Below are 23,157 nucleotides of genomic sequence, written 5' to 3' on the forward strand. Positions count from 1 at the left end.
ATGTTTGCTTGTAAATTATGTGTAATAGATTTTTCCCTCTTCAGAATTACTGTGTGTTGACAGAAGTGCAAGAAATTATACTATGAAATGTTAAACTCTGAGCCTGGTAACATGTCCTTGAAAGATATTGAAACTAACTTTTATAATACTTGAAATATATAAATGAAATTATTTAAATAGTCAAAGTTCTGTAGATTACGTCTAAGATAAAGTTAGACCACATACTGATAGGGAGATTTCTGCCAGGTTGTCATTCTCTTTTTAAAAGCCTTCTGCTCCTATATGACAAAATATGCAATTATTTAAGAAATATGCAACATATTTTGGATCTTTTTCCCCCCTGTGAGTATTAGAGTAAACAATAAGAATAGTGCTGCTTTCTTTTACTGATTGTTGGGACTATAGTGCTAGCTGTGATATTCCATTGTGTTGAGTGTTGCAGAGTATTTTATCTTTTGTTCTTACCTCTTCACCTGTTTTCCCTTTTCTGATCTTTCTGCTGCTGGTCACTCTAACAACCCGTTACTCCTGGAGGTGCCAGCTGTAACAGATAGCTTCTGTATAGATTCTCTATGTGTAAGGTAATTCCCTTTATGACTACTCTGTGTTTTACCTCCTTGCCAGTAGTCCCTACTGAGAATTAGTGTCTGCAATAGCATTGTGTTCACTATGGTGCATAGGGTTTCTTAATGTTGTATAAACTGCTTTTATTCACTCATTTCACTTTTCTTATGCTGCTTGGCTGTGTTAATCTTCTGCTTGGTCTTTTGTTTACAGTTAGAAACTTTTCCTTTCCCTGTGTGCATTAGAGTTTTTAAAGTCTTGCTCTTTGTATATAGCTGATCTAAGACTGTATGTTTTATATTAAGAAATGGAAAGTAAGTTCAACTATGTTGCAGGGACATAGTTTTTGGGGAGAGGGAAAAACAAGCTTTCAACTGCAGAAGACTTCCAGTTGTAGCAAAAATTCACTTAAAGTCCTGGCTGAGGGCATTATTTTCCTTTATGTTCATCACTTGGACAATTTGAGAAGGGTTGAGTATGAGGAACTTTTAGTAAGGGAATTAGTGTTAAGATCACTTGCTGCACAGAGGCAGTTTAGAATTACTGAAGAACTTCACTTCCACGTTGTAAGGAATTATTTATATAAGTAACTTTGTGCATGTTCTCTTTTTACAATGTGGTGGTTTCAACTGCAGGGATAAGCATTACATTAGAAAAGGAGAACTTCCTGATTTAGATAAAAGGTGAAGAAAGTCAGATGCAGGTTGTATTCATCAAAGAACACATCTATTTGAATCACTTATGCATTTTTTTATGATACTAGTGTGAATTGTTCTTCTTTGATTTGCCATTAGAGGTGAAAACAGATGGTAAAGGCTTATTTCAAAGTGTTTTCCATTAAATTAACCTGTGCTGTTCAGTGACTGTTCAGTGTAATAGGATTTACCCCCTCTGGAATTCAGTAGAAAGAAATAAGATTTCAGGAAATGTTCAGCTTATCAAAAAGTTCACTGTGTCTGGGTTTAATATAACTGACTTCCTTTTGTAGCTAGGGTAGAGTAATAATAAAGAGTAATTTTTCACCTTTGAGAGCATATGGAAATAAGGCTTTGACTAGTGAGAAAATGGTTCTGAGCAGATGGCTGTAAATGATCCTAGGTGTATTTGATTTTATAGGTTTTTTTTAGTTGGAACTAGTTAGTCATTTTAGCTTGGATGGCGTTTCAAAACTGGCATCTAGATTTTTTTATCCCTGCAGAGATGGGATAGCAAAGAGTAACAAAGGAGGGTGTTTGCCTTCAGTGTCTGTGGCTTAGTGTTAATTCAGCATAGTTTGTAAAGGTTAGGCAAAAACTTAATCCTGGAATCTCTTTTCTTAATCTAAATATTCTTAGTCTTACTGACTAAGACTATTATCTCCCTGAGTATTTTATAATCAATGATTAAATTGAAAATACAGTTTGCATGTTAAAATACTTCCACTTCAGTAAATTCTTTAACTGTTGTACCTAGCATAATTTTTTGCTGGTAGTTGATAGAATTCTTTCTTAAATATAAGAATGATGTTTTTGAAAAGTGTCACTCATTGGGTGTATTATAGTTTACAACTGTAAATATCATGCTGAACTTAGAGATTTACTGAGATGTCATAAAAAGAGACTGGACTATCTGTAAGCTAATGAAATTATGATATAAAAATTCATATATATATATACAAACAGGAATTGAAAGTTGCTGTTCATTTAAAGAAATGAGTGCTTTCAAAGTAGAATTAATATGTATGAAAGAAAGGATTCTTTTATAACTCATGGTCTGCCTTTTTCTTTCCCCCTGAAATGAAATTAAAGTGCTTGAACGTAAATGAACCATCTTCCCCCCACAGCTGTCTGCACTTGTGTATATGTGATAAATTTTGAGTACCTAATTATACAGAGTAATGAAATAAGAGTGTTAATACAACCCAAATTTGCACTTTCTGCTAGCAGTTGAGTAAACTGTGAAAGATATTCAAGCTTAGACTCACAAGAAATTAAGAATATAAACTTACATAGGCTTTGTTCACATGGTAAGAATTTCATGCCATTAATCACCTTTTGAGCTGTGCTGGAAGTTTGTCCTCTCTAGCTTCATGGAAACTGGAGAATGCCTCTTTAGCTCATGTCATACAGGTATTGGGAAGAAATAGTTCATGACTGAGGATGGTACAGCTTAACATTCATTTAGTAAAACTATGGAAGAAGGGAAATGTTAAAATCAGTTCCTCTCTCTCATTCACCACTGGGCTGCAAAGAAACTTGTACCTATGCAAGGGGTTTTGTGTGTGGGAGAGGAAAGAGGCTAAGGGACGCTGTTGCTTGAAAGTGTTTCTCTCCGTGGCACTGTGCATTTGTATTGTTTTTGTGATGTGAGATTATGGCACAGAGCTGTTGAGTTTTAAATTGCCCCTTTCATGTCTGGTTTAGTAGAAAGCTTTCTAAATCACTATACAAATAATATATTAGTCTTAACAGTAAAATGTTTTGGTACATATCTAAATTTCTTCTAAAGGTAGCATAGACTATAAGGCTACCCGGCATTGCTTGTATTCTTTTGAGAAGATCATGGCAAAAGATGATAAAATGCTGTGTAGGGACATGAATGCAAAGTGAGCTAAGGGAGAATGAAAGAACAATAATGAAAGAGAGGGGTAATAAAAATAGGGAAAGTGGAGATAAGAAGCGGGAAAAAAGTCAAATAAACTTGTGATAATCTAGTAACCTTTGAAGTAGTGTTCTCACTTTTTTTCTGTTTGATGGATATGGAAGATACATATATAGCTTAGAAATAATACTTGTTTAAAAGCATAGTAATTAAAGTTCTCCTGAAAAACCTGTTTTAGATTTGAGTCCTAGTCTGAGAAACCAGAGAGAAACTGTTTTGTCTTTTTCTACTTCTTTAGCGCTAGATGTGAATAGTGAGAAAAGGAACGGTATGTGCCATATTTCAGTTAAAATATTTGTGTTGGAGGTTGTGTCATAAAACCTCTGTCAGGACCACAGAATTTAAATTATTCCAAGGCCATGTGACACTCAGTCTGTAACATGATACATTCAGTGAAAACTGAGCTGACCACACTTCTACTGAAAATGCTTTGGAAATATACAACTTCTAGAAAACTGTAAAGACAGAGACAAATACCCCTTTCAAAGTGGCATCTTTGATGTCAAAACTTAATATAAAAATTTCAGCATTGATAAATGGTTTTGGAAATTATGTTTTGATACTCCAGTGGCAGTGTTTCTGGAAGCCTGACTTTGCATTCTAGAAGTGGAGGTTTGAGTGTATTATGTAAAGTATTTGTGGGCCTGCATGTCTCATAACAGCTGTGCTGGCTGATTTATTAGTTGTCCTCATCTGCCTATTTTCTTTTTGGTTTGATTCTCTGAAGGCTTATTATAAATACATAAAAATTGGAATCACAGAAGTATTTCATCTTTGTACTTATTTTTCCAGTCTGTGTTGAATCAGAGTTTATTTCAATTTGTCGCTACTGACATTTCAGAGACTCGGATAAGTGTACATATATTGTATCCATCCCTCCCTCCCTCCTTTCCCAGCAGATGCATGACTTGCTCTCTCCATGATCAGAGTTGGCCAGACATGATCCAGTCTGGTATTTTGCTAGCTTGCTGAGGTGCATGTAACATTGCACTAAGGTTACTACTGGAATTGTGGCAATTCACAACAATGCTGTTGTAATTTTTTTCTGAGAGATTTTTGTCCTTCCTTTTGTCTTCTTCTTTACAGTTAAAAAGATGTTCAAATCCTTATGTTACCATTGCAGAATCTACATCTGTTCTTTTAATTAATTTACGTTCTCTGGAATACCTCAATATGATTCCAGGCATTTAAAATCCGTGCTAATTATTTTTAATTTTTTTTTCTTCTTTCTTTTAATTACATTGTCACCAAATCTGGTGTAAGTTTTCCTTTCTGGTATTGGTTGATGGTGACACTTCTCTTAATTACTTGAAGTGGCTGCCGAGGCTCTGAGTATGTGTGAATGAATATTTGCTGGGCTGGATGAAGCTCTGCTGGATACCCAAATAATCTTCTGTCTCTTCTGTTATTCAAATACTCTAGTAATGGCCATACTAACAATCTCCATTTCTTAATGAAATTATGTGACTACAATATGGAGAGCTGATCTGTAATGTCAAAGCTGTTACAAAAGGTAGTTAAATTTAAGTCCTTGTTTCTTAGTTTAGTTTGTTGTATTTATCATCTAGTCTTTTCCATTAGTCCTCTTACCAACTTAGAATTCTTCTATAGTTGTTGCAGTGACCTGTGTAATACTGGGATACCACCAGCAACTATATATTTGCTACTTCCTGTCCAAACTTCAGTAATAGTCAAAATGGCCTGAACTAAGCATCTCTCTTCCATTACTGAGCATGTTACAGTTGTTCTGTTGGAATTAATGAAGAATAAATGGGAATTTAAGATAGAGAAGGCTCCTAGTACACCCTAAAAGGTTAATATCTGCTATCACTTAATATAATTAAGAAGTGTAGCTTTTTGCCTTAGTCCATCCCTGGAGCTAATTATCTTCTCTCAGAAAGAAGAATTGTGATAAATTCTAGTATCTTCAGTAAGAGGAGTTACTTAACTAATGAATAAGGAGGGAAAATGGTGCTGACTTCTTCAGTTTCTTTGTGTTGGAAATATCACTTAAATTTTTAGTTTCCTGGAAATGGAACATCCTTCAAGGTGTTTACTTCATCCTCCTGCAAACAGGGATTTTTTTTTTTCCACATATCAGTATGTTCTTAACATTTCTTAATTTAGATGATAGTAGTGAATAAATGGACTGCCATTTACTATAATGCAGTCCAGATATAAAAGCAAATTTTAAAATCACAGTGTAGTCCACCAAAATTTTTTGTTTGACCAGTTCCAATTTTTGGACTCGACTGCTTTGTACAAGGCCCTTTGAAATACTTAAAATTTAGAAAAACTATGTTAGCTCTAAAGACTCTTAAAGGAGCTTGACATAATGAGACTACACAAAGCCTGGGATAAATCAGTGAAGCTCACTTGCTCTCAGTTTTAGTTAAACCTTACATGTTGGATTGTTAAATTTGAGATACTAAGCATTCTGCAGTTTAGTTATGTATTCTTTTTTACTTCTAAAATTTAAGAATTAGTGCTTTGAATGATAAAATAGCTCTTATGCATATAGCAGGGCAGAGAGCCACAAGCACGGGCAGGCAGACTGGCTGCCGTTCCTTGTCCCTTCTGTCTGCTCAGCATTGCACCTTAATTCAGGCATGGTTTTCTTCTACCTTATTTTTGTCCTTGGATCAGTACTCCTCTAATGAATGATCAGTGTATTACATACGTATTTCAATTTGTTTTCTGGGGTTTTTGTTATCTTTGTTTGTTTGTACAGATAAAATATGCAGTAAAATTAGAGGAGAAAGTGGAGAGAATGTTAGGAGTTCTCTTAAGAAGGGCATAGTTTCATGTATCTTGAGTGAAAGAAATTCTTTTCTCCTTTCTTGACATTAAGAACAAATTTTTCCCATGAAATTCCATTTGGTATTTTGTTTGCAAAACTGGTGAGAGTGGTTGTACTACTGCTACTAGTTTTCTTGAATACTGCAAATGTAATCTTCTGTTCATATCTGCAGTTTGGTACGAATATGAATGCAATTCTTTGAAAGTTGTATTGATGCATGTGTAGAGGACAAGTAGAAAGCAAGTATCAACTTGTTTTTATAGTGTTAACAGGGAATTTTTCACAAAGTAGGCAAGGTTTTTGATCAAAAAGTTATAAACTATTTTTAGCTGTTTTATAAGCACCTTCTTCTCTCCACCTGAAACCTCATGAAAGAATTCAAAAAAGCATGCTAGCATTAGAACTCATTTGGTTAATAGACAGAAATATGAACAGCTTGAAAATGCTGAAGATGAGCCAAGGTGGCCCTTTAAATAGTTTAGAGATGCTTAGTTTTGAGTGTCTCTTTATTTCATGTTGTAGTGCTTAATCCTTTTATTTACTTGTCATGTAAATTTGTCTAAATGTGAGGGTTTTTTTCCCTTTTGACTCCCCAGGTGGCCCAGAACATTGGCAGGCATCACAGCATACCTGCTGTGTACACGTTATTCTGCTGGCAGTGGGATATATCCTGGCAACTCACAAGATGAGAGAAGAGCCTGGCGCAGATGCGACAGGGGAGGGTACTGGGCAGACGAGGACTACTCCAGGTGCCAGTATGCAAATGATGTGACTCGAGTTCTTTATATGTTCAATCAGGTAATCTGTGCATTTCTGTAAAGCCAAATTATGAAAATCTAATTAATGAAAATAAAAACTCAGGAGATACTTTATCTTCTCTAAGCTGGAAATACTGGTAGTTTGGATAGGTTATGATAGACACATGCCTCTGAGTACAATACTGAGACTTGTAGGTTTAGGTTAAAAGCTTGGTTTAGTATCTGTTTTGAGTGCCTCTAGATTGAAAGTGCAAGGAAGGTTTTATTCTTTGTACTTATCTAAAGCATGAGAGAATGGCTTGCCATGATTATTTTTGTCAACTGGATGCCTTGTTCTGCCCACATGCTATAAAGAAACAAGCCAGGCTTAATCTGTAATGAGAACAGCTCTTTTCATTATAGTAGTAATGCACACAGTGAGATACTGATGTCCAGTTGATTGGGCTAACCCCAGTTTTAGGCAAAAGATTTGTACTGCATGTTGTATAAGATGGGCTGACGTGCTCCCTCTATGTTCAGGTACTTAATAATGCTGACACAGCTTTTTGTTCTCCTCTGCTTTCCTGAGGACCCCTGAGTGTTAGCCAACAAAGATGGCAGGGGCAAGAAGGAAAAAAAAGGAATGCCTGTTCTGGCCCAAGAAAAACTTAGAGGTTGATATAACTATTCTGCTTTCCTCCTTTATATTCCTAAGAGTAGAGGTGCATGCCATGGCTTGGTCATATGAAACATGTTCGAGGGCTCAAATATTCTTTCTTATTGACTGGTTAACAGAAGAGAGATGATGCTGGGGATCACTTTGTCCTTTTCTGGGACACAGAAAGTTGTGTGTTAGTTTAAATAGAGCTTCAGTGCTGCTGGTTTGCTTTTTCATCACCTGGGAATTCACATTTTTCTGCAAGGTCTGTGACAACTCAATGCCATTCCTGCCTATTGACCATAACCCAGATGCTCAAGATAACTTAAGGTTGTTATAACCGCTTTCGGTTAGGCAACCTTTTTCAGGTTGTGGAAAAATGTTGCCAGCTTTGTGTTAGGAAGTTTAAAGTGTAACGATAAGATTGGAATCTTCAGAAAAGCAGAAGAATAATTTTCATATGTGAAGCAGATAACCTCCTATTATCCACTCGAAAATAAATGTACACAGGTAGTCTATGCTGAATTTTTTTTAAAGGGAGAGGGGGAATGTTTTGGGTTTGGGAGTTGTTTTTACTTAGAAAAGTTGCCTTCTTTTTATGTGTAGTAGGCCTGGAATTTTTAGCAATATTCTGCGCAGAAGTTTCTTGTCTCTGAGAGTAATGTTAAATGTAATCATATTACAAGTATGCTTATAGCCTTTGAATAAAGGTAGTTGAACATCAGAACTTCGCCAAACATTTTAAATCAAGTAAAGGTTCATATGTAAAATAAAATGAAACCATTATAAGATTCTACAAGAGCATTCATTTTCTGCTGTTCTTGTTTCTGTATTGAACAAGTACAGTTTTAGGTGACAAGGAATTCATGATTAAAGAAAAAGTTCAAAGAAATCATAGAGTGTCTGAATTTAAAGTTGACTTTGTTCAGTATGTGTTATGACTTTGAACTTTATTTGCACTTTAAATGCATAACTTTTAGCATATTGATAAAAACTTAACTTCCATTACTCACATTGAAATTTATGTACAAGTGCTAAGACTGGCAAGGACAAATATGTATTTGTGCTTAGGTGGCACTTCTCAAATTCAGTAGGGCAGACTAGATATCTCCACAACCAAAAACCAGAGACAGAACCTCTGTAGTTTGGATTATCATGGATAAACAGCATCTGAACATGAGCTGATAACATTAGCACAGCTTTCCTGTGTACTATGTAAAATTTCCCATTTTTGGTTCCTGCTGGCTCAGGCATGTGGATGTTGTGTATTATTTAGTGAAGAATTTTCCAGCATGGCGTTTGTTTCAGGAGTGAAATCATGACCTATGTCATAGTGAGATCTGTCTTGTTTTTTTGTGTGTGTATGCCGTTCCAAATGATTCCTGTAATTACAGAATTGAGAGTGAATGATGTGGCAGTGGTGTGTTTGAATTGGTTTTGGCTTCTCTTGCTATAAAATGCTATATTTAAAGAGCATTGTGTTGTCGTGCCTTGGCTTTGGTGAAAATAAAAATAAGCAGTTGACAATACTGTTTTGGAGGATTTTTCTCCTATTTTTTTTGGTGTAATACCTTTCTCCCTTCTAGGACAACATCACAAAACCCAGTTGCTGGCTGCCAGTACAAACAGTCGTTCTCTGGCTTGTAGGAAATGTTTTTGCTTACAGATAAGGTGGTGGTCCTCAGCTACTCAAAACGCTGTGATACCTCTGGGAATTGCTCTTCTCTTTGGATCAGTGCTTATTTATTAATGGTGAAGTGTTGTCTCTATCTTGTCCTTTTTCAAATGCTCATGTTTGTTCTCTATTTAGATGCCGCTCAACCTCACTAATGCAGTGGCAACAGCAAGACAGCTCTTGGCTTACACAGTTGAAGCAGCAAATTTTTCTGATAAAATGGATGTTATTTTTGTGGCTGAAATGATAGAGAAATTTGGAAGATTTGCTGAAAAATATAAAGAGGTAACTGGATAATTTGCCATCACTTTTAAGTTAAGCAAAATGTTTGTCCTTAAGTATTCTGAGCAGTGAAATCTTCCCAACACTAGATGCAGACACTGAGTTAGTGGATTGTCAGATTCTATCCCATGTTTTTGTTTGTTTAGTAGGTCCCTGAAGTTGCTGACCCATGGTCACAGACTTTGCATTCGCGCTGAGATGATCCAGCATTCACTGGACCTGTAATGTGAGTAACACCTCTGGTCAGCACTGGAGCAGGGAGATAGGTACAGTAAGTCTGTTTTTATTTAATATGGAGTGGGTCACACAGGTTTTCATTGGTATGTTCTTACCTGAAAACACAAATAATGAAAGCCTCAGAGATCCTCTCAATAATGAATAAAACAAGACTTACCTTCTCCCCTTCCACCGTGACAGACTGTCTTTATTCAATATTGAGCCATATCTCTAAGGTTTTCAGTACTCCTCTGTCTTGCAGGATATAACATAAGACATTAAAACAAAATCTTAGAGAACGCTCGTTGTTGGGGAGAAAAATGCAAGTAGTTGAATAGTCCCACCAGTGGGTAGAAACTCTCTGTTTCACTGCTGAACAGAGGTTATATTGATCTCACTGTACAGTGCATGTTGGGAAGTTGGAGACCACAATTCTTTGAGTTTAAACTCATTCATGAAAAAAAAAGCCAAATTTTCCCTGTCTACCCTGCAGCAAACTATAAATGCTGGTTCTACATCCGTTGCAGAACTCCTTAAGGGATTTTCATGTTAGACAATGTTTTTTTTTTCTCAGTGGATTTTTTTTAAGCCAGCCTGTGATTTGCTGGTATATTTAAAGAACATCAGTACAATTTCATGTAAAAATTTTAGTAGCTATTAATAAAGCTTGATTTCTTCTCAGGTTCTTACTCTATGAACTTGTTCTTGACTCTGTTATTCATATTAGTTTCACTTACACCATCTTCTTATTCGTTCCCTAGTTTGTGCTAAAGGGGCTGTTCTGAAAGATTAGTACAATAAATAACAATTTATTAGCTCTTTCATATCAGAAGCAACAAGACAATTGTTCAGAAAGTTCTTAATTTAGAATACAGCTGGAAAAAATTGTTCTTACCTCGACAAGTAGGAGAAATAATAATGTATAATGTATTTTAAAAGCATGAAGCAACTTTAGTTCTGCAAATTCTGCTGGTTTATTCTAAAATGACTGTTTGTTGATGTGTAAAACTGGTTACTGTTTCTCAAGTAGTAATAAGTCATGTTAAACATTTTCAATTAATTTAAGTTTGTTGTTGAAGATTTAATGAAAGGACTACGGCCTGCAAATGCTACTTAAGGCTCTGTGTTACACAAGAATTTTTACTGATTGCAAATTCTGTTCCTCAGAGAGCCAGTTCTCAAAATAAATACTTTTTCATTCCAATTCTTGCCTTTATATTTAAAGATTTCAAAAAAGAAGAGCAAGTGACTGTGTTCTCTCCTTATTAGTAATATTCTGAAAAAAAAAAAAAGGGAAGCCTGCATAGTAAAGGAAATACCTTCCTCACCCTACCCAGTGTCTCTTCAAGCTGAAAATTCCAGTCCCTAAATTTAGGCACTGTCAATTGCATTTCAGTCAATTTAACTAAAAATAATACTCATCTTTGCTTTTGGTCCAGTATTTGTCACTGCTCCTTAAATGTGAAAATCTGCCATAGGTCAATGTTGTCAATGTTGCTCATTATTTTTGGTAGAGTGGCCTAAATAAGTAAGTTCCCTTTATAGTTTGTATTTATTTTTCATACAGAAGGCAGGGTGAGGACTGTGAACTTAAAACAATGTAATTGATGGTTTGAAAGCAGCACTTGTACCTATGGATATTTGCTGTCCCTCTCATGTAAACGTGTGACCTAAAACAGGTCATGCAAATTTGAAAGCAAACAAGAAAGCAGTAAAAAAAAAGTTTGACTTGCTAAAAGGAAGCAAAAAGGAAGAGTTGTATGCTAATTTTTGCCTGTTTTACTCTTTTCCTATTATCTTCTATCATACATGCAAACTGTATTATAGTCAATTTATATAGTTTTGGTTTCAAGTTGACTAAATGGTCCTCTAAAGCAATTAGTACAGTAGAAGGTGGAGTATTGCACCCCTTCTTTTTAATAACATATTTATAATGGGTACTGCATAAACAGACACATTCTATTAGCACTACATTTTTCTTCAGTGGAAGTAAGTGTCTGAGTCAGTGTTTCAGTATCTCAACGTGCTGAGGTGATTGAAATAGGAGCAACGATTTTCTTTGTGCTTTTTGTGCTGCCAACTCACTTTGTATTATCTGATAATGACCCTCTGCTGAATGCTTCCATACCTATAAAAGAGTCTTGCTTCTCTTCCATGTTAGCTTGGTGACGTCATGGTGGACATAGCAAGTAATATTATGTTGGCTGATGAACGTGTTCTGTGGATGGCACAAAGGGAAGCCAAGGCTTGCACCAGAATTGTACAGTGTCTACAGAAAATTGCCATGTATCGCCTTGCAAATGGAGCTCAAGTTTATTCTACTGTAAGCATCAATTTATTTATTTGTTTATTTAAAAGAGGTTTTGCTTGCTCTTCAATTTGAATAGCTTTTTATTTTTCTAAATAAATGCTGGCATCATCTGAAATGCCTGCTATTTCTGAAGGGAGTAGAAAAATACTCTGGAAAGACTTATACCTGCCAGATAAAGCAAGATGGTTTTCTGGATGTGTTTTTCTGTGCAGACAGAGAATCCCTTTCAGATTATTTATTATCCTGTCTGTGGTGTGTAAAATCATTTCATGTTTGATTTTTGTTGTCACAGTATTCTCCAAATATTGCTCTTGAGGCCTATGTAATAAAGGCTGCTGGTTTCACTGGGATGACTTGCACCGTATTTCAGAAAGTGGCTACATCAGACCGTACAGGACTCAGTGATTTTGGGAGAAGAGACCCAGATGGAAACCTAGATAAACAATTAAGCTTTAAGTGCAATGTTTCAAATACACTGTCAAGCCTGGCTTTAAAGGTGAGATGCTCTTTGTTTCCCTACTGACTTTGTAATAATATATATGAATAATTTGGCAAGCAAGTTTATTGTTACTAATTTCTAAGGTTAAATTAGCATTTTTGTGTGATCCAAAATGACTGAGAAGAATTAAAGGGAAAAAGGATAATAAAGCTTGATTATAAAATAGTTGTTTTAATGGACACAGATTTTAATAAGTAGGTGTGGTTTTTTTTATTATAGCTTTGTAAATTTAAAGATCCTTTCAGACTTTTTCATAAGTATGGAAATTGAGACACTTCCTAGTTTCTAATAATACATCTTTATTTTTCTGTATTTTCACCTTAATTACGTAATAAATCAGACATTAGCAGTCTCCTTAAAAATGTGAAATATTCTGCTCAGAGTAATACTGTAATTAAGCATGAAATAGAAGATGGATCTGAGAGGTTAGTTTTGTGTGGGCATGTGCATACACACACACACCTACCTATATGTTTACATCTATATATGGGTGTGTATAAAATGGAAACACTTCCTCATATTCCATAAAAGTGGTTTTTTCAGTTATATTTCCCAACTTACCAGTTTTTTAGCACTTAATTTTTGTTTGAATGTCACTGTAGGATGTATATTACAATTTATGCTTGTGTAATTCTATGAAATTATATGCATGCTTCTCACTCAAGTATCATTTATATACAAGTAAAACCACCCTGTTTGTACACAGCATTTTGTTTTGAATGGTACTAATGCACAGTTGCAGCATTTCTCTCTACTTGTGTTGGTTGCTGCCTCTAGTTGCTAATAGCCTAGTCTGGAAAAACTGTCGTAATACTTTACTGATACCAACTTTAACTTTACTCTCTGTAACAAGTAAGGTAACTGCAGAATCTTAACTTTTTTTTTTTCCTTTAATAAAATGTTTTAAGACTTTAATAACTTGATTAAAATATTTTATCCTGGATTACTTGAAAACACTGTCAAACAGGTTGGTCACAATACATAGTCTGCTAAATGCATTCATTTCTGACTCTGTACATATAGAGGAGTTGCTAATTTAATCTCTGTAAAGAACATAATTTTCTCTTTTGAACTTTAAAAATCTGTTTGTTTCTAGAACACAATTGTAGAGGCCTCTATCCAGTTGCCAGCTTCCCTTTTCAGCCAAAAACAAAAAAGAGAAATCAGACCAGCAGATGAATCTGTCTACAAGCTTCAGCTTATTGCATTTCGCAATGGAAAGCTTTTCCCAGCAACAGGAAATTCAACAAATCTGGCTGACGATGGGAAACGTCGTACAGTTGTAACTCCAGTTATTCTTACCAAGATAGGTTTGTTTTTATTATTATTTTTTTATGATCTTTAGTAAACAGTTTTGACTCCCTTATTTTGATTAGTATGTATCCAGCAGAAAGTTTTAGCATCTAATGTGTTAGTTACATGCTGAGAAATTTATGTGCAAATGCATTTTCCTTGTAACAGATGGATTAGCTGTGGCCAGTCACCACGTTCCTATCAACGTGACGCTGCGGCGCATTGCGCATGGAGCAGATGCTGTGGCAGCTCAGTGGGACTTCGATCTCCTGAACGGACAAGGGGGATGGAAATCTGATGGCTGTCGCATCCTTCTGTCTGATGAAAATATTACAACCATTCAGTGCTACTCCCTCAGCAACTATGCTGTTTTAATGGTATGACACTTAGGGGTTTAGTATTTTTCTGGAACTTAAAAATGTTTCAAGATACAATTCTGTTTGGTTTTTGCCTTGTGTTAAGGGAAACGAGCATTCCCATTTCACATAAAACTAGACAAAATAAATGCATTTTTAGTTTTTGCTTTTGTTGATGTAAATGTTGAGGTTAGATGAGGTTTAAGTGGAAATCTATCCAAGTGTAATTAATTGGGTAATAAATAATTAATGAACAACTGGATATACTAGGAAAAAAAGAATTTTCATATGCAAAGTCCTATATTATAGGAAGACTTTTAATGAGTTACTTAATCAAATTCATGAACTTTTATGAACTTTAGTCTATGAATGTCAGGTTATCTTCAACTGTTACTGCTCTTTATTTTAAACTATCTTCCCTGTGTTAGATTAGGTTTGTTGACTTTGTCAGTTGACCAGAAGTGTTTCCCAGGTATTTTTTCCGTGATCCATAACCAAAGACAGTAATTTCACTCCAGATTAACTGTTAATTCACTAGTACATAAGCATGTTACCAGAAGACATCAGTGGAAATGGAAAAAAGATCAAAACACTTAGTAACTATGACAAATATTTTTGAAATACTGATGAAAAACAGTATCCAAAATCTAGTCTAAGCATATTGGTATCAATAAAATGGTTAACCAGTTCTGAAGCATGGTGATAGAATAGACACTTCCTTTTAGTTCTCCTCATTTGGGAAGCTGAATTTCTTCTTTGTCTATTCTCAGAATTCTTAATTTTAGAGTCTCGCCTGAAACTTTCCTTTTAATAGATAGTGACTGCTACCCTGCTCATCAGTAATTTCTACAGATGCTCAGTTATAAAATGTGATACATATGTAAAATGGACTGGTAGTAAGCTGAGCAAAATATTGCAAATAATAAATTTGGTATGGGGTTTGTGGCAGTTAATATGTTCCATGTGGAATTAAGTATATATTTTTATGTAATCATACATGGAAGAAAGAGCACTCTTTTATGGTGATTAGTGGATTAGAATTTGATATTTTTCTTTAGCAACTCAGATTTTTAAAAAATCTTTCTCTGAAGAGAATTAAATGGAAATTACCAGGCTAAACTTATATAAAATTGATTTACATGCCAAGCTTTTTAAAAGAGCTCAAAGAAAGCAACTTTTCAATTTACCTTTGAAGGTACTGTTTTAAATTACTTTAAACTTCTGCAATCAAGTAAACTTCTACAAGTAATATTCCTTTCTTTGATATTTTAAAAATATATAATCCTTTCCTAAAATTTAGCAGTATTTGTTAAAACAGAAATAAAATTCATTTGTATGTATAATATGCATATAAAGAGAGATTATGCTTTAAATTGGTCACATTTCTGTCACCTGGAGGAAGAAAAATGAAAAGCATGCTCAATCTGCTTCTATAAAGACTAGTTCTGAATTAACACGTGATAAGATTGTATTAATATTGTCTTGTAAATTATAGAGGGAACTGTTGACAATCAGAAATCAAGTTACAGAAAGGGCCGCTTTCTTCCTTTTCTGTCAGTAGCTAGCTCTTGTTGTATACTCACTCAAAACTGGTGTTCTTTAAATATTAAGCCACTTACCAAAATTTTAGGCTGTAGAGACTGGAGGGGGGGAGTAGGTGGAGGAGCCCAGAATAACACTCATCTGACAGATTTGCACACGGATAATACACTGCAGAAACTGGTGTCTACGTGCTGTTAAAAAAGCTTTTCATAATGCCTTTCCTATATTAATGAAAAAAGCCATAATAGCCTATGTAATTTCTAGACTCCCATCATGTTGTGCAAGTCTGGGTTCTGGTCTCAGGCTCAGAGGAAGTTCTTTTGGGTTCAGTTTTAGAAGTTTCCTCTTTAATCCTGCAGTTGTCATTAACATCAAATAAGTAAAACAGCAGAGGCAGGAGGGACCAGAACGTGGTGGTTCATCATCCTGGCTGGGTGGGGAATGACTTAACCAGAGCTATTTCACTCTCTTTTAATCTACTTTACTTTAGTACATATATGTGTAGAAGAAAGGAATTTATAGTGTACTGACTTTCTTCATACATTTCAGAACATAACATGAAGTCTCTGATAAGGAAACACATCACTGATTGCCTGGTTTTCTGATCTAGTGATTTAGGAAGATGTAGTTGTAAAATTTTGTATTTATTTGGGGATTACCTTCACCCCTGTTTAATAATAGAAGAGATAAGCAGAAGGCTCAGCTGAAAACTCTTCATTACAGACTGACCAGAGGAGAAAAACCCTTCTATAGTGGCTGAGAAGAAACAAGAGTTCTGCTAATTAACTATAAACTCCCCAGTATTCTTATTTCCATCTCTGCTGTTACTGTGCTGTCATTCTTTTTTACTTAATAATAATTTAGGATCATTTTAGCTCAGAAATAACATTATTAGCTTCCCTTACTCTTTTTACTAAGTGTGATGAAAAATGTCAGTGCAATGGATAGAGAATTCCATTGATTTATTCCATTGGTCATTGGGTCAAGGCCTCGGCTATCTAGGAAAGGCATATACTGAGTTTCCTCACATGTTTTAGGAGATTATTGTAAATCTTGTGATTTTATAGCTCTCATTCTTGAAATTCACACCAATACACACATGAGATCTTGTTACCTGACACCAGTCTGGAAGCAGCAAGCAGAATTGTCCCATAGTTTCTGTTGCCTGGTACTCATGGGCCAGGTGTGACTAAACATTTGCTCATGCTTGTAACAGCAGGGACTTCTCAGGGATCCCCAGCTGCATAACAACTAGGCCATGGGTAGTGTTGAAATTGGATGACACTGGCTGCCTGAGGCGTATATTCTTATGATCCTTTACCAGGTGCCAAAGAAAACCAAATAGATAAGAATCAAACTGACAGTCTGATTAAATTAGTGTGAAATGAGGTTGTTGAGTTAGTTAGGAATAACAAATTTATATTCTGATGAAAGAACAATTGAAGGTATGGCGAAGAGACTGTTGACTCTAATTTAATTGTAAGCCTCAATTCAAAAATTTTTTTTTCTGTCCATGAAATCAGATTACTGATCTTAAGCTTAAAAATATCACTGCTTTTTGTCAAAACAGACTGAAATTTCTTCCTAATCTTTTACCGTTCTTTCTCCTTTTCCTCAGGACACTTTTGAACTTTGCAAACTCCAGAAGTTTAAGAGTAACTCACTCAGAATTATAAGGGAGAGATTTTTCTGTATCCTGTCCTTTCCAAAAAATTACTTTTAATAGATATTTTTCACTAATCATAGTTAAGTAAATTTACTGTATTTTGTGCTGGGGACTACAGTTCCTTCTGAGTTGTCATGTCATGTCTGTGTCCTCTCCCCACACCTGGAAGTCTAGTAAATATTAACTGCTTCCAAACAGAATTATTTCTTCTTCTGAGTAAATGAAAATCTGGGTGGATTCAGAAAATTTAGTTGATGCTATAGAGCTGTTGAATTCTCTTAGAGTTATCAACTATCTGTTCTGGTCAAACATTAATCATAGAATAACAGTCTGGTAGGAACATCTGGTGCCATTTGGTCCAGTTAACCTGCTCAAAGTTTGACTTCCTTTAAAGTCAAATCTTACTGCTCCAGATCATATTCAGTCAAGCTTTGAGTATCTCCAGGGACACAGTTTCTTTGGGCAGTATGTGACCACTTCAGAATTTTTCTCCTGTATCCAATCAGAATTTTTGGTGTTTTGGATACTGTCAGTTTCCTTTCATTAGTGGATGGTTCAGCTCCAGGAAGAATTTGAGAGAGTTTGACTTAGTCTTCTTTATACCATCCCAGTAGGTAGTTTAATATAATAATAAGATTTCTCCCCTCTTCGTTTTCTTCTTAAAGATAAAAGACATTTTCTTCAGCCTCAGACACTATGCTTCAGCCTGCTAATCATCCTGGTGATCTGTTAGACTTGCTCCATCCTGTATGTCAGTATGTGCTGGGGAGCCTCAAACTGCAAGTTCTGCAGGGTGGTCTCTCAGTGCTAGAGAAGGGAAGGATCAGCTCACCCACTTGCTGTGTCAGCTGTGTCACTAACTCAGGTTGTTTTCTAATCAGTCCAGTGCCCAGCCTCTGTTTTTATGTGCATGGGATTTTTCTATTCCAGATGCAGATCCTTTAATATTTTCCTGTCTTTGATGTTCTTTGGGCTCTTAAAGATAATCACAACTGAAACACCCAGTTACTCCACATCTGTACATAGAAATATTTTGAGATGAAGAAAATGGTGTGTTTCTATAAGCTGCTGACCTCTCTGTATCTTCAAGAATATATGAAACTGAACTGTTCTGTAAGAATTGTGACTGCATTTGTAAAGGTCAGCTAGAATAGCAGATAATTGCAGAAGAAACCCAGAAATAAGAAATAAGTAATTGGAGAGTTGTTTTGGGACCAGTGGGAAAGGAAGGAAGACATTTCATCTAGAAGGTGTCTATTACTTGTTGTGTTCCCTTTGTCATTGTCTCACCCTCAAAAAATAGATACAGTGGACTAATGTTACTTTTGTTTTTGTTGTCAGGACTTGACTGGAGCTGAATTATATACGCAGCCAGCTGACCTTCTCCATCCAGTAATTTATGCCACTGCCATGGTTTTGCTCATGTGCCTGTTGATTATCATGGTCAGTTACATATACCATCACAGGTAGGAATCAAAATTACCAGACTCAGAAAATTAGTTTAATCATGCTTAGGACTAAGAGCATGATATAGGAAAGTGTTTTGTGCCTATAAAATTTGTTGATGCAAGCAAACAGTTATGCAAGTAGCTATTTCATCTTTCTTGAGCATGATCATTTAGCTGTCATAACCATGTCAATCCTTTAATTCTTCATTTTGCTTCATGATGGAAGAAGAGGCCATTCAATAGTAATGATAGAATTTTACAAACGGTTCAGCCTTTTGCATTTCTGTTGATGTGAAAGCTTGAATCCTAAAATTTTTAACTCAGGCCCCAAATAGATGTGTAAAGCTGGTAATAGGTGGGTGTTTTAATTTAAGATCATATTTGATTATAAAGTATGTGGTAGTCAAACAATCATTAACAGAAATTATATGTTCTTTAGCACAAGAATATCTTGCTAGTTACTGAAAACTGTAATGTAGCTGTGTTTTATATTATCTAATTTGTTTCTTTTAACAGTGTGATCAGGATCAGTGTTAAAAGCTGGCATATGTTAGTTAACTTGAGCTTTCATATTTTCCTGACATGTGTGGTGTTTATTGGAGGCATAACTCAGACCAGGAATGCCAGCATTTGCCAAGCGGTAAGTAAAACTTGATTACTGGTTTTGTGCTCCTGTATATGAATACGCTCCCCTTGCCACTTACAGAGCTCTAATGCTGTATAGGCATTCATCAAAATATAAAATCTAGACAAAAAATTGGTGTTTTGCTTTTAAATCATCTAGTCCAACATCCCTGCAGTAAAGACAGACATCTTCAACTAGAAGATTGCTCAGAGCCCCAGCCAACCTGACCTGCAATATTTCCAGAGATGGGGCATCTAATACCTCTCTGGGCAACCTGTGCCTGTGTTTTGCTAGTCTCATTGTAAAAAACTAACTTTCTTACATCTGATATAAATCAACAGTCTTTCATTTTAAAGTCATTCCTCCTATCACTACGTGCCCTTGTAAATTGTGCAACAGTAATTTTTTTTCCCAAAATGCTACCACAGAAACTAAGTTTTATTGATTATTTCTGGTTTTGAGACTGACTTACTATGAAATTATTTTATCATTTCATGATGAAGGGGAGGGGACAAAAGTGTTTCAAGCGTCCATGCTTTATTGAGACTCCTTTTTTATGATTTGCCCTTCTAAAATTTGGCCATTTCAATTCAGTTGCACTGTTTCAGTATAACAACAGTTGCTGCTTTCAAAAAATGTTTATGATATTGGTGAAATTTTAAGTTTTTTTTAATCTGGTGATTACAAAACTGTTCACGCCCCCTCATTATAATATTCCATAATGCTTTTTGTTTGGATTTATTGGAGTTATTAGATTGATGGTTCAAAGTGTTGCAGTAAAATATATCCCTGATCTTTCTCCTATGTGTGTGCACGCATACACACACCTTTTTTCTTATCTTCCTTGAGACAGAAATCCTGGAGAAGAAACATTGTGATACAGATAGGCTGTTTGAGAGTTGTGTACTTTTACTGGTGACTGAAAAAGGCAAAAAACCCACTTGTAGTCAGTTTAATTGGATCTAAAGTGTTGCCTCTTCTTTGTGCATGTGCTGCCAGGGCAGTGTTGGCTTGTAAATAAGGCAGTAGAGGATAAGGAGACTCCATTGTGAAGCAGACTGCATAAATGTTTGGGCAGGTTAAACATCTAATGCACTTTCTTTGTCTTCGCATTATGTTAAAATTGCTGATGAGTGTTGGCTGTCTGTATTTTGCCATCTGCTCCATACTTATCACAGTAGCACAGTTTGCTGTTCCCTTACTTGTTTCAATTAGAATATCTGTAACACAGGACATTTTAAATTGTTTTGTAAAGTAGTTTCCTAAAGTGTATGATTGATATGTACACTTCTGGAATTGTTTTTCCCCTGTTGTTATGGTTTCCATGCATGGGTTTGCATTACATTTTTTTTTTTGTTTTAAACTATAATGAATTGACGCTTAGAGTGGTCATATAAAATAAGAACGTTTTTTCTCTTGAATTGACCTTTTGAAAATTTCAGTTTTATGGTGAGTTGCAAGTTTAATGATTACTGTATAAACTTAGTAGAAAGGAAATATTTGGGAGTAATTCTTTTTTCTGTTGTCTATTTTTGTTTTAAGGTTGGGATAATTCTCCATTATTCCACTCTTGCAACAGTGCTGTGGCTGGGAGTGACATCTCGTAATATTTACAAGCAGGTAACCAAAAAAGCAAAAAGGTGTCAAGATCCTGATGAGCCGCCTCCTCCACCCAGGCCAATGCTGAGGTGAGTTGTTTGTTTCTGTGGCTCATATTTCCCGTTGTAGACACTTATATTCTGACCAGAAAATGTAAAAAGTTATTCCCCTTGTGTTCTCTCCAGGTCTGTAAAGTTCCTTTAGATTTTGTTGTTCCTCAGTGTTATGTTAAGAAGGATGAGCTGGAAGACTGTTGGTCTTAGTGGATTACAGATGCAGTCCTGGTTTGCTGATTGGTGAATTTAAAATCAGTAGTGTTTCAGCATCACCACTGAAGGTTTGGTTAGGACTTTAGATAGCAACACAACCCATTAAATTGTCAGAAGAAAGAATGTGTAGAACTGTTAACAGAATTTAACATTGCAATTCAAGTAAATAAAATTAAATATATTTCTCCAAGAATTTTTTTCCAAATTATTTGAAAAATAGGAGTATCACTTATTATCAAATGAAAATAGTGTTCTATGTGTGATGTTCCTCCTAGAATTTTCATTTCTGAAATCCCAGAAATGAGACAGACTAATTCTCTCTTAAATTCACATATATGCAATATTGTTACTAGAAAATACTGATGCACCTTGTTCATGTTGTCTCCTCAGCTTCTGGATATTAATTAAAAACTGCTACTGTGAAATTCTCCACAAGGTGGCAGAAGTTGATTAACTTTGATTAGTTACAGGCAGATATTTAAAGAACTTGATTTTGAAAGTGCAGACACTGCAGAAAAACAGAAGTGCTTTTCTGATTATTTTCAAGTAACATTTTCAGTACTACATACAAGTATTTTTAATCCCTTATTATTTATTACAAAGTTCCTTCTTTGGAATTGCAGTAAAATTAGCAGCCTCACAGGCTCAGCTCTGCACAGACATGAACATGCCAGTTCAGATCTGAGCACCTGGTCTCTGACAGTGGTAGTAGCTCTGGAGCAAGTATCCAAGAGAAGAATGGAGCAAACAGGTTTTATATTTTTCAGACTTTCTCTGTGTCCAACTTCCTGCAGATCAGGAATTTCCTCAGTCAGATAGATGTGTGATTTTTTTTTATGGAAAGGCCACAGAAGGATTATTTTTTTTCAGTTGTCTTTTAAACTTGGGTTCAAAATAAAACTACCCATAATGTAGTACTTGTACAGAGATTTTTTTTGTCTGGTCAGCTCCTGATTGCTGCATCAAGATACAGAAAAAACCAGTGTCAGAATCTGATCTTGTAGGATTCATCAAGTAAATAATAAATTCAGTGTATCTTGATTTCCAAGAAAGTCATAATTTGTTTTGACTGTTGTTTTGTGTCTCAAGCGAGAAAAGAGTAATTTCTGGTGAATTACCAGAAATGCAGTGGAAAAGTCCAGGACCACCATAATAGGTGTCTCTTGTTGATTAAAAAAAAAAACAAAAACAAAAAAAACAAACAAACAAAAAAAACAGACCTGCTCACCTGCATGTCACAATAATAGTTTTTACTTTTGAGTTCTGATCTGAATTTGGACTGGATTAATATAAGCTGAGTGCTGTTAATTTGACTGTTGATCAGTAATTATTATCTGCCACTAATGAATGCAATGTGAATTCATAGAAATCAGAATGAAAAGTGAGATATTCCAACAACATAGGCCCCTTTTCTTCTTGAAAGTGTACAGTTTTCATGAATACCACCACAGGGAAGCAGGAAGTATATACTATAAAATTAGAGAATCCATTAAAAATATTAAAAAAACCAAAACCAACCTGCCATCTACTGAACTGCTGCCCCCAAACAAATTTCAACTAGCAGTGTATATAATATTAGGCAAGTCCATCTCTGGAACACAGGACATACCACTTAATATTTTCATTCCAAGTTTCCTTATTCTTTTCCAGCAGTTTACAACTTCTGACTGAGTGCTTTTGCTGCTTCCTTCTAACACTGTGTACTTTTGTTCAGTGTAAGTTTCCTTATTCTTTTCCAGCAATTTACAACTTCTGAGTGCTTTTGCTGCTTCCTTCTAACACTGTGTACTTTTGTTCAGTGTCTGCGAGTGGGAGGTGGGAGTGAGCAGCTTTGAGAGAAAGGCAGCTTACAACCAGAGGAGGGAAACTGTAGTGAGGAAGACTTAGCAAACAATTGATACTGCCAAAGCCCAAGCCTGATTCACCCTATTTAGTTTCATAAAGAGCTTGTATGCTTCCAAATCCTGGAAAGGTCTA

At 35.4% G+C, this 23,157-nt stretch overlaps 1 protein-coding gene across 1 annotated transcript in view; it reads left to right on the forward strand.

The window, feature by feature from the left end:
* Positions 1-23,157, forward strand: part of ADGRA3 (adhesion G protein-coupled receptor A3) — a 53,937-nt gene that overhangs the window by 29,182 nt on the left and 1,598 nt on the right. The window contains exons 9-17 of the mRNA XM_039699002.1: positions 6,601-6,802; positions 9,210-9,359; positions 11,734-11,895; positions 12,176-12,379; positions 13,479-13,692; positions 13,844-14,052; positions 18,581-18,705; positions 19,204-19,327; positions 20,855-21,000. Coding sequence (XP_039554936.1) covers positions 6,601-6,802; positions 9,210-9,359; positions 11,734-11,895; positions 12,176-12,379; positions 13,479-13,692; positions 13,844-14,052; positions 18,581-18,705; positions 19,204-19,327; positions 20,855-21,000 — 1,536 coding nt within the window. The remainder of the gene's footprint in view (positions 1-6,600; positions 6,803-9,209; positions 9,360-11,733; positions 11,896-12,175; positions 12,380-13,478; positions 13,693-13,843; positions 14,053-18,580; positions 18,706-19,203; positions 19,328-20,854; positions 21,001-23,157) is intronic.

Source organism: Passer montanus, unplaced genomic scaffold, assembly GCF_014805655.1.
Source record: "Passer montanus isolate IOZ18808 unplaced genomic scaffold, ASM1480565v1 scaffold13, whole genome shotgun sequence".
NCBI lineage: Eukaryota > Metazoa > Chordata > Aves > Passeriformes > Passeridae > Passer > Passer montanus.